At 41.4% G+C, this 12575-nt stretch overlaps 1 protein-coding gene across 1 annotated transcript; it reads left to right on the top strand.

The window, feature by feature from the left end:
• The first annotated feature begins 4340 nt into the window (after nucleotides 1-4340).
• LOC141504490 (uncharacterized) lies at nucleotides 4341-10081 on the top strand. Its single transcript, XM_074209534.1, has 2 exons — nucleotides 4341-4478; nucleotides 8362-10081. Exon 2 carries the CDS (start codon nucleotides 8474-8476, stop codon nucleotides 9851-9853), a length of 1380 nt encoding a protein of 459 aa, XP_074065635.1. The 5' UTR covers nucleotides 4341-4478; nucleotides 8362-8473; the 3' UTR covers nucleotides 9854-10081.
• Nucleotides 10082-12575: the final 2494 nt, after the last annotated feature.

Raw genomic sequence — 12575 nt, 5'->3', positions numbered from 1 at the left:
TTTTTCCTGCATCTCTCTCATTTCTTTTCACAATTTTTCTTCTATCTCAAGTATTTGATTTTCAAAATCTTTTTTGAGCTCTGTCATAGACTGAGCCCAATTTCCATTTTGTCTTGGTGTCTTTAGATGCAGGAGTTTGTTCTTCCTCATGTTCAGATTGAGTATTTTGATCCTCCTTGGGATCATAGACAAAGCTTTTATCAATGGTCAGTTTCTTCTTTCCCCCTGTTTATTCATTTCCTCAGTATGTGCCTGGTTTTGGGGTGTTCCCCCCAATGTTTTATTGGGCTAGCCCCACAGGGACCTCAATGTGTGAGGATTTGTGCTCTCCTGGTCTGTGAATGGCCACAAGCTCACCCATCTGCCACAAAGTTGGGGTGGGACCCTGTCCTATGCGGGGCTTAGACTGCAATTAGTATCTGAATGTGGTCAGAGTTCCAGAATCATGTTCCATGGAGAGAAGATAGACCTCAGAAGTCTCCTTCTACTCTCTTGCCTTCAGTGGGCTGAGCACTCAGGGAGCAGCTGTTTGGAGACTCCTGCTTAATGGTTTTGAGTGCTTTTATTTCCTGGATCTGGGCATGCTGACTGCAGTGACCATGCTGATGGCCTGGGCTTCATCCTCTGGCAGAGTTCTCTCTGCTGATCTTCCAAGTTGTGTATTGGGCTTCCTAGTGTACAGGTCAGGAAACTAATTTTGCTTCTAGGAGCCGGGGCTCCGAGGTGCCTTGAGGCTATTTCCAGGAGGCTGAGGTTTCTTCACTCTGGTGGGGCCGACCCTCTAACCCCATGGAACAGTATTTTTCCACTATTTTCCAGGTTACCTTGGGCTGGAGAATTGCTTCACTGGATCTTTCTGTGGGTTCTGTCTCTTGGAAATTTAGTCAGAGTCATAGTTTTAAGATTTTTGTAATATTTTGGAGAGAGCACCTAGGAAAGGTTCTTGTCTTGCTGGCATCTTGGCTGAAACACCTCTCTTATTTTCCAGTAGATTGTAAGATATGGGAGATAATGACTCAGAACTGCTCAGCATAAATTGCACTCAACAGAGAAAGTGCTGAGCTCTATGAGAACAGAATTAAAGTAGGCCAAAGCAAACATGAGACATAAAAGTTTAAAGTAAATACCCCAGTTTTTCACCTTGATCCAAACATAGTGATGACATTTTATCTTCTTCAATAGAAAGACAAGAATTAACCATACTTTAAATACATTCTCTACAACTATATTCAACCCTTTAATTATCCTAAGAGAAATACACTTTTCAAGAGTTACAAGTGTTATGTTCCCTTGTAGGGTTGCATGCAATTTAAAGTTCTTGACTAATATTTATTTTGTTTTTCCCTTGCCATTTATCTTTATTATTCATTTCTTGAGTCTTGTGTTTGGGAATTATATTCTCTTTTTAGTTATAGTCTTCTGAGAGGAAATTTGGGTAGTCCTCTAATTTTTCGAACATCCATTTTTCCCCTGGCAGAATTGCTGAATTTGGTAGGGTAACAAGTACTTCATTGTAATCAAGAGTCCTATGTCTCCTGAAATATGATATTCCAGGCCATCCAGTCCTTCAGTATTGAAGCTACTAAGTCCTATGTAAGTCTGATTGTGTTTCCTTTGTATTTTATTGCTACTTTTTGGTTGCTTGCAGTATTTACTCCTTTATTTGAGAATGCTGGAATTTTCCAGTGATAGTCTTTGAATTTTTTTTTATTCTGGGAACTTTTTTTTTGCAGGAGTTTTCAGTATTCTTTCAATGGCTACTTTGTCTTCTTGATCTAATTGACTTGGATGGTATTCCATGATAATTTCCAGAAAATTATTTTCCAATTACTTTTTATTTTTAATCTAAACTTTCTGGGAGAACAAAAATTATTTGTTATTAAATTATAAAATTATCTTTTACAGGTTATTTGTTTTTCATAAAATGTACTTTATATTTTCTTCAATTTTTTTCAGCCTTTTTGCTCTAATGGAATCTTGATGTCTCAAAGATTTATTGGTTTCTTTTTTCCAATTCTAATTGTTTTTTATTTAATTTATTTATTTCTTTTGAATTTTACAAATTTTACACTAATCTCATTTCCCTCCCCCCACCCCCCCATAAGGCAGTGTGTTAGTCTTTATAATTTTTCCATGGTATACATTGATCTAAGTTGAATGTGATGAAAGAAAAATCATATCCTTAAGGGAAAAAATAAAGTATAAGAGATAGCAAAATTAAATAATGAGACAGCATTTAAAAGAACATTAAAGGTAATAGTCTTTGGTCGTTGTTTAAATTTCACAATTCTTTCTCTGGACACAGATGGTATTCTTCATTGCAGATAGCCTAAAATTGACCCTGATTGTTGCACTGATGGAATGAGCAACTCCATCAAGTTTGATCATCACCCCCATGTTCCAGTTACTGTGTGCAATGTTCTTCTGGTTCTGTTCATCTCGCTCAGTATCATTCATGCAAATCAGGCTTCCCTGAATTCCCATCCCTCCTAGTTTCTAAAAGAATAATAGTATTCCATCACATACATATACCACAGTTTATTAAGCCATTCCACAAGTGATGGGTATTTAGTCAGTTTCCAATTCTTTGCCACCATAAACAGGGCTGCTATGAATATGGTTTTTAGATTTTTGCAAGGCAGGTGGGGTTAAGTGGCTTGCCCAAGGTCACACAGCTAGGTAATTATTAAGTGTTTGAGCCCAGCTATGAACTCAGTTACTCCTGACTCCAGGGCAGGTGCCCTATCCACTGCGTGATTTAACCGCCCCATGAATATTTTTTCACGAGTGATGTTTTTATCCTTTTCCATAAACTCTTGAGGGTATACACCAAGTAGTGGTACCACTGGTTCAAAGAGAGTTTTGTCTCTTCCTTCCTATTCTAAGTCCTTCCATTTCTTTTTCTTCTCATTGCTGAAGATAATATTTCTAATACAATATTGAATAATAAGGATGAAAATGTGCATCCTTGTTTCACCCCCGATCTTATTGGGAATGTCTCTAGCCTATCCCAATTGCATATAATGCTTGGTGATGGTTTCAGATAGATAATGCTTATTATTTGAAGGAAAAATCCATTTATTTATACACTGAAAAGTGTATTTATTAAGAAAGGGTGCTGTATTATGTGTTAGTATAATCATATGATTTCTGATAGGTTTGTTATTGATATAATTAAGTAAACTAACAATTTTCCTAATTTTGAACTAACCATGAATTTCTGGGATAAATCCTACTTGGGAATAATATATTATCTGAATGATAACTTATTGTAATTATTTTGCTAAGATTGTATTTAAGATTATTACATATATATATATATATATATATATATATATATATATATATATATTCATTAGCAAGATATGTCTCAAATTTTCTCTCTGTTTTGATTCTTCTTGGTTTAGGCATTAGCACCATAATGCTGTCATAGAAAGTGTTAGGCAGAGTTCCAACTTCACCTAATTTTCCAAAGAGTTTATATAGAATTGGAACTAATTGTTCCTTAAATGTTTGATAGAATTCACTTGTGAATCCATCTGGCCCTGGAGATTTTATCTTAGGCAGTTCACTACTGGCTTGTTGAATTTCTTTTTTCTGAGATCAGGTTATTAATGTATTTAATTTCCTCTTCATTTAGCCTGGGCAGCTTATATTTTTGTAAATATTCATGTGTTTCATTTAGATTATTAAAATTATTTGCACACAGTTGGGAAAAATAATTCTGAATTATTGCATTAATTTCCTCCTCATTGGTGGTGAGTTCAATTATTCATTTAGGATATGAGCAATTTGGTGTTCTTTCTTCTATTTTTTAATCAAATTGACCAGAGGTTTATCAACTTTTGGTTTTATTTATTAATTCAATAGTTTTTTATTTTGAATTTATTCATTTTTCCTTTAATTTTAAGAATTTCTAATTTTATATTTAATTTGGGGTTTTTCAATTCTTCTTTCTCTATTTTTCTCTTTTTTAATTTATTTTTTAGGGTTTTGCAAGGCAAATGGGCTTGCCCAAGGCCACACATCTAAGTAATTTTTAAATGGCTGAGACCAGATGTCGGGGGTCGGCCCTGACCGCCTGGGTGGATAGGACCTCCCCGGGAGTGAGGTCAGACCAACCCAGAGAAGACACGGCTCCTTAAGGGGAGCAGTGGCTTCGCCTGGTTGGCCTGTGTCCATTGCTCCAATCGGGTGGTAGGTTCTGCCCTCGGGGCGGATTGGGGTGGCAGCCCGGAAATAACTCCCTATATTATCCAGCGCCCTGAGCTATTCGGGGGATCCCTCTGCACCTAATAAAACATATGCCTCCTGAAGAAGTGTCTGCCTGAGTCCCTCCTCGCTGATCCCCGGGGAAGGGAAATACCAGGGACGCCTGAAGCAGTGCCCACTGAGGAGCTCACTCGGGAGTCCGGGGAAGAAGACCCCGGACAGAACTGGCCCCCGAACAGGGACACCCGAAGACCCCGCCGAGTGAGGTAAGCCTGTTTAAGTAAAAACAGAAGAGGCAGACACCCTAGGTCCACGGGACACCTAGAGGGAGTAAACATGGGCAAAGGAATGTCTAAGCATTTACAGCCAGAGGATTCAGGAGTATTAGCATGTCAAGTACATGCACTAGTAAAGACTCATGGCATAAGAGTCCGTATAAAAGACTGTAAGGATTGGGTGGAAAAAATATTGGTTGTCTCCCCTTGGGTCTCCCACACCGGCATTGACCCTCAGAAATGGAGAGTGGTAGGAACTCAAATGGCCTCTTATAACACAGAAAAACCTGGCTTTCTATCGGACACAGACTTTGTGATTTACTCCGTGGTGGCTGCGGCTCTTGACCCGCAGCCTCCACTGGGAGCCGTGCCCGGAGAAACACAAACAGGGCCCTCGTTACTAGGGGAACCTGAATGGCCCCCGCCCCCAGATGAGGGGCTTGACGACCTGAGGGAACCAGCCCCCAAATACCCTTAAAGAACTAGGGAGTCTGCTGTAGATTTTATCAGCAGAGTGCAGACCACCGTGAAAGGGAAATTCGGGACAGGGAATGCAGCACAACCATTAATCATTCAGTTAATAAAGGGAGGACTAACTCATTCAAAAGGCTTGCTAGCTACTCTGCCTGCTGACCCCTCCTTAGAGGAGATAATTGATAAGGCCCTAGATGAGGAACCTCCCCCAGACCCTCTCCAAACCTCTATTAATCTCCTCGCTAATGCTTTACAAACCACAAACTTAGTGCCTAGATCAAAGGGTAAAGGAAACTGTTTCCGATGTGGAAAGACCGGTCACTTTCAAGCTGAGTGCCATAATTCCCAGAAGAGTGCAATGAAGTGCTTTGTCTGTGGTAAACCTGGTCATATAGCAAAGCATTGTAGGCAGAAAAACAAAAACCAGAAGTATAGCAATGGTGGGCCGCAGGGAAACGGGAAGAGGGGTCGAGAAGCCGAGGGCCCGACCCCAGGGCTGATCTGTTAAATCCCTCGGTTACTATTCCCCTCTCAGAGAGCACAGAATTGAGCCCATGGACTACGACTACTGTTAAAGCCTCCCCTAGGGACTTCCACCGTTTAGTGATTGGAACTGCTCTCGCTCCCCAGGTCATTGTCCACACACAGCTCCTAAGCCCAGGCCAGACTTCTATAACTGTTACAAATCCCCATCATTACCCAATAGAGCTAAAAGGCGGTGAGCCTGTTGCTCTTGCTATTTCCCTCCCCTGGATAGATAAGGATTGGAGAGAGCGTACCCATGAGGACACATTTGTGGCATGGACACAGGCTATATCAGCCCACCGTCCCACTTTACCACTTATAGTGGAGGGAAGAGAGATTGTAGGTTTAATTGATACAGGTGCTGATGTCTCGGTCATATCCACAAAAGATTGGCAGCCCTGTTGGGAACTTTCAAAAACTCCCCAAGACATCACGGGAGTTTCAGGAGGTACTTTGGCGAAAAAATCCCTAAGATTTCTAAAATGGAAAAGTGATGATGTGGCAGGGATCTTCCGCCCTTTGGTACTTCCTATTCCTATGTCCCTATGGGGGAGGGATGTTTTGCAAACCTTGGGCTTGTCCCTAACTACAGACACAGCTTTAAACCACTAGGGGTCACTGGAGGGCCGCAACCCATACCGCTGACGTGGCGATCTGACAAACCGGTTTGGGTAGATCAGTGGCCCCTCACCAAAGAGAAATTACAGGCCCTTGCTAACATAGTACAAAGACTTTTATTGGCTGGACAAGTAGAGCCATCCACCAGCCCATGGAATTCCCCAGTTTTTGTAATCAAAAAGAAAAGTGGGAAATGGAGAATGTTAGTAGATCTAAGAAAGGTTAATGCCACCTTACAACCTATGGGTACCACCCAGCCTGGGTTACCTTCTCCAGTTGCCATTCCAAAGGCTTGGCCCATAACTGTTATAGATATAAAGGATTGTTTTTATAGTATACCCCTTAACCCTGTAGATAGACAGCGCTTCGCCTTTAGTGTACCTGCTGTAAATTATCAAGAACCTGCTACCTCCCTACACATATTTAGGACATCAGGTATACAAGGATTTAGTGAAGAAATCTCCTAAGATTGATACAGCTCAAGTTTCTACATTAAATGACTTTCAGAAATTAATTGGTTCAATCCAATGGCTGAGGAATGTAGTTCCTATTTCCAATGATATGATGTATCCATTGTATGATATCTTAAAAGGCTCATCTGATTTGAACTCGCCCCGTACATGGACCCCTGCAGCCATGGAAGCTGTTACTCAGATACAGGACTTGGCATCCACATCAACTGTTGCCCGATTAGATCCAACCGCTCCGGTTTATGTAACTTTGGTGTGTCATCCTTCATTGGGTAAGGCCGGAGTAGTGTTCCAAGTTACAGGTCCTTTACAATGGGTACATTCATCAAAACCCATTAAGTCTATACCCTCTAGGTTTGAAGTGGATGCACAACTCCTTTTGAAAGCAGCAGAAGCTGCGATCACTATTTTTGGCACCATTCCTATGTTACTGCTCCAGGAAGATCCTGCAATACTTACTCATCTAGCACAGAACTCAGAGGAGTGGGCCATATTATTGTCTACTTATCCCACTTCTCAGGGTCATCCACCTCCCTCATTACGAGGATGGTTGCAACTCCCTTTGAAGTATCCCTCCAACCCAGTAGTTCCTCAACCAGTACAGGGAGTCAATGTTTTTACCGATGCTACCAAACACCATAGAGCATCTATTTATATTCCAGACAAGAAGATATTGAAGGTGTTACAAACTCCATATGCCTCAGCCCAAAAGAATGAATTGCAGGCCATTGTGATAGCCTTAGAACTGTGTGCTTATGAGCCTTTTAACTTAATCACTGATAGCTATTACTGCTTTGTCTTATTGCAACAGCTAGCTCTAGCAGATCTTTCTTTGTCCAATTCTGCAGTCATAGATCTTTTACACCAAGCACAACGGTCTCTCCTACACCGCTCTGACCCCCTCTATGTCTTACATGTCAGATCTCATGTGTCCACTGCTGGCCCAATATACTCAGGGAATGCCATAGCTGACTCGGCTCTCCTTGACCCTGATATCAAAAGTGAGATAGTCATGTATGCAGATCCTTCTATTGTTCATGACACATTTCATCTCCCAGCAAAAACACCTGCACGGCTTTATGGTCTTCCTAAGGAAGAGGCACGTCGCATTGTCCGACAATGCAGGCATTGTGTCCCTTTCCGCCCTGCCCCGCTTGTACATGCCACCAACCCCCGGGGCCTGGCCCCTAATGACATTTGGCAGATGGATGTCACCCACTTTCAGGCCAGCCTGATTCATGTCACTGTGGACACTTTTTCTAACTTTATTATGGCCACTTTGCAGCCTGGTGAGGCTGTACGCCATGTGATAGCTCATTGTCTTCACTGCTTTGCCACCCACGGGATACCTCGGTTGTTAAAAACCGACAACAGCCTGGCCTATACCTCCTCTGCTTTTGCTCGCTTCTGCCACGAATTCGGTGTCACTCATGTTACCAGTATCCCTTACAACCCCACCGGTCAAGCCATTGTGGAGCGTGCCAATCAGTCCTTGAAGCGCACTCTCATTAAACAAAAAGGGGGAGTGCGTGCTAGACTCACTGCAGTTCAGGTAGCAACTGCGGTCTTCACCAGGAATTACTTGATTGGTGATGATCAGGGCATTACCCCTGCTATGAAACAAATACTACCTCCACAAACTCCACTAACACAAGAAACACACACACAGACAAAAAACCTAACAAAAAATAAACCCACAACAGTATGGTGGAGAGATGAGGAAGGACAGTGGCATGGTCCCGCCCAGGTGATGGTATGGGGAAAGGGATTCTTGAGTCTCCACACAGGTGAAGGGACACGCTGGGTGCCCACCAGGTGGACCAGGACCTGTACAGAAGATAAAGAGAAACCACCAAAAAAAGCAGACGGAAGCGCCTCAACAGGACGCAGAAAGCAAAGATGGCACATAAATGGCTAAGTATACTAGGAATATTAAGCAGATTAAAACCCATTGACTCCCGATCCATTCCCCTTCATTGGAAAAATCTTACTGAGGCCACTCATTTTACTTATTGGACAGTAATACCAGGGTTTCCTACGGTTGTTCCAGCCACATGGATAGGAGATCCAGTGGAATTACAGTTAGCAGGCTCTGCCTACCTAGTGCTAGGAGGACTTAAAGGGGCTCCTCCTGAAAAGAAACATGATCTGAATAGCCCTGTAACTTTGACTTCTTTGCATCTTCCGATATGCCTTACTACAGGCTCTCACCCCCTCTGTGCTCAGGTGGTAAATGGAACACTTAAAGAAACCCCTCATGGACCAGATAGCAATCTTGGGCATGGTGACTTCTTGCATTTTTCTATGATCCAACATCTTATGCCTGTGGCCTATCTGACGCCAGTTGATAAGACCAAAGGAGATATACACTATGTCTCGTCACTCCCTCTGCCCAATAACAGTTATATAGGAAGAATGGCTTTGAGCGAGTTCAATAAAACGTGGCATTGGATTCTGGGAGGCGGATGCAATACCACTAAAGCCTCTTGGGAAAGTAATAAAACTGATGGCCCTTGTAATTTTATGGACAGGATTAGAGTGGCTGCAGGAATGTCCCCTAACCAAGAAATACCCCATTCCCCTCTACCACCATGCTCTCCTTCACCAACTATGTTTGAAGCCGTACAGGTTTGTTCTACAGGAGTTCCAGTCTACGGTCCCAACGTGAACGGCACTCAAGTGTATTTCCTGGATGGCGGCCCAGGCCCCTATTTCGCCGCTCCAGTCCCACATGTGATGAAAGACAACAGTACCAGACCACAGACGCACCTTTGGAAAGCCGCAGCAGCCTTCGATGTTATCATTCATTCTACGGACAACACTGCCCCTGCCAAAGTGAACAACACCATCTGGAACCTTTGGGCTGAACTGTTTTATGACTTATATTGGGTGTGCCCCGAAGGACAGAGGACAGACTATTGGTGTAATGTCTTTACCACACAAGCAGTGACTGTCCTACCTATCTATCTAGATGAGTTAGACAAAATAATCAATACCATAAGGAATATCACAGATCAGTATAAGAAAGATATGGAGGATGATCACGGTCTATTCCCTGATTGGATAAATAAGATAGACCTTAATCATTGGATGCATTATTTGTTGATTCTTGGTGCATGGTGTTTAATGGCCTTATTGCTATGTTGCCTGTTTCCCCTTCTTTTTTCTCTGTTTATAAAAATGGGGCGTTGGGCCCTTGAGCAACTCAAGGCAGACATACTCATGTCAAACAAAAAGGGGGAGTTGTCGGGGGTCGGCCCTGACCGCCTGGGTGGATAGGACCTCCCCGGGAGTGAGGTCAGACCAACCCAGAGAAGACACGGCTCCTTAAGGGGAGCAGTGGCTTCGCCTGGTTGGCCTGTGTCCATTGCTCCAATCGGGTGGTAGGTTCTGCCCTCGGGGCGGATTGGGGTGGCAGCCCGGAAATAACTCCCTATATTATCCAGCGCCCTGAGCTATTCGGGGGATCCCTCTGCACCTAATAAAACATATGCCTCCTGAAGAAGTGTCTGCCTGAGTCCCTCCTCGCTGATCCCCGGGGAAGGGAAATACCAGGGACGCCTGAAGCAGTGCCCACTGAGGAGCTCACTCGGCCGGTGCTTTATCCAACACATCACCTAGCCATCCCTATTTTTCTCTTTTTTTAAGAAAGATTTTATTTATTTTGAGTTTTACTATTCCTCCCTCCATTCTTGCTTCCCCCTCCACAGAAGGCATTGGTTCCATGTTATACGTTGATCTCAGTTGAATATGATGACAGAGAAATCATATCCTTAAGGAAGAAAAATAAAGTATCAGATACATGATAATATAACTTTATTTTTCTAATTTTTGAAGGTTATAGTCTTTGGTATTTGTTCAAAGTCCATAATTCTTTCTCTGGATACAGATGTTATTCTCCATTTCAGTTAGCCCAAAATTATCCCTGGTTGTTGCACTGAAGCAAGTTCATAAAGCTTGATCATCACCCCCATGTTACTGTTACGGCATAAAATGTTTTTCTGGTCCTGCTCATCTCACTCAGCATCAGTTCATGCAAATCCTTCCAGGCTTACCTGAATTTCCATCCCTCCAGTTTCTAATTTTTTAGTTGCATATTTACTTCATTGATTTCCTCTTTCTCTAATTTATTCATGTAAACATTTAAAGATATAATATATGCCTTGATAATTGTCCTGACTGTATCCCATACATTTTTGCATGTTGTTTCGTTATTATCATTATCCATGATGAAATCATTAATTCTTCCTATAATTCATTGTTTGATACACTCATTCTTTAACGTGAAGTTATTTAGTTTACAATTAATTTGCAGTGTATTTCTCCCCGGCCCATTATTCCATGTGATTTTTATTGCATCTGAGAAAGATATATTCACTATTTCTGCCTTTCTGCAATTGATTATTAGGTTTTTATGCCCCAGTACATGGTCAATTTTGATGAAAGTGCCATGTACTGCAGAAAAATAATTATATTCCTTATATCCCCATTCAGTTTCCTCCATGATCTGTTATATCTAAGTTTTATCACAATCTTTTAACCACTTTAAATTCCTTCTTGTTTATTTTATGTTTAGATTTACCTAATCTGAGAGCAGGAGTTTGAGTCACCCACTAGTAGAGTTTTGTTGTCTATGTCTTCTTGTAACTCCTTCAATGTCTCCTCTAAGAATCTGTATGTAATGCCACTTGGTGCACACATATTTAGTGTTTGAAATTGCTTTATTATCTATGATAACTTTAGGAGGATGCAATTTCCTTCTCTCTCTCTCTCTCTTTCTCTCTCTCTCTCTTTAGTTTTTGCAAGGCAATGAGGTTAAGTCGCTTGCCCAAGGCCACAAAGCTAGGTAATTATTAAGTGTCTGAGGCCAGATTTGAACTCAGGTACTCCTGACTCCAGGGCCAGTGCTTTATCCACTGGGCCAACTAGCAGCCCCTTCCTTATCTCTTTGAATGAGAACTATTATTGCATTTGCTTTGTTTGAGATAAGAATTGCCACCCCTGATTTTTTCACTTCAGCTGAAGTAAAATATATATTGCTCCAATCTTTTTTCTTTTACTCTATATTGATGTCTCTGCTTCAAATGAGTTTCTTGTAACCAGCATATTGTAGGATTCTGGTTTGTAATCCACTCTCCTATATGCTTACATTTTAAGTGAGAGTTCAATCCATTCACATTCAAAGTTATAATTGCTAACTCTTTATTGCCCTCAATGCTATCTTCCCTGTGTTTGTATTTTTCCCTATGTTTCACTTTATCTTTATTTCCCAGTATTTTGTTTCTGAATACTACCACTTTCAGTATTTTTGTGCTTCTATATTCAATCTGTCTTGCTTTCTTTCCCCTTTCATTTTTCCACTACTTAATTCCCTTCCTTCTATTAGTTCCCAGTTTCTGCCCCCCTCCCAATATTCCCTTTTAAAACTTGAAAGATATGAGAGTAAAATTCAGGTGGTTCTCACATCCTCCCTTCTTCCTTTCTATTTCAATAGATCCTTTCTACCTCTTAATGTAATGAGATTTACCCCATTTAATGTCTTCCATCCTGCCGTCTCTTTACTGTCCCCCTTTTTAAGGAGGTATTTTTTTAAGTCATTCAGTCTGAGTCATAGAAAAGTCATTAGTGTCTATCACTTCTGGCTAAGTATATTCTCCTGTGACAATTCTAGAAAGTTATGAAAGACTTTCTCCCAGATAGCGATATAGTGAGTTTCATCTTATTGGATAGTAGTTTTTTTTTTTCTTTACCCTTTTTTAATGTTTTCCTGTGCCTCTTGTGTCTCCTGTTTCAAGTCCAATTTTTCTATTAAGCGCTTATATTTTCATCAGGAAAAGTTGGAAATCTCCTATCTCATTAAATGTCCATCTTTCCCCCTGAAACAGAAGTCTCAGTTTTGCTGGATAGTGAATTCTAGGCTGCATTCCAAGCTCCATTACTTTTTGGAATATCTATATTCTAGGCCCTTCGATCCTTTAATGTTGATGCAGCCAGGTCCTGA

This window comes from Macrotis lagotis, chromosome 1, assembly GCF_037893015.1.
Source record: "Macrotis lagotis isolate mMagLag1 chromosome 1, bilby.v1.9.chrom.fasta, whole genome shotgun sequence".
Lineage (NCBI taxonomy): Eukaryota > Metazoa > Chordata > Mammalia > Peramelemorphia > Peramelidae > Macrotis > Macrotis lagotis.
The sequence above is the reverse complement of the archived record's forward strand: the minus strand, read 5'-3'. Positions and strand labels throughout refer to the sequence as shown.

Coding starts and splice junctions, on each gene's coding strand:
- LOC141504490 (XM_074209534.1), top strand. CDS start 8,474: ATGGCACATAAATGGCTAAGTATACTAGGAATATTAAGCAGATTAAAA.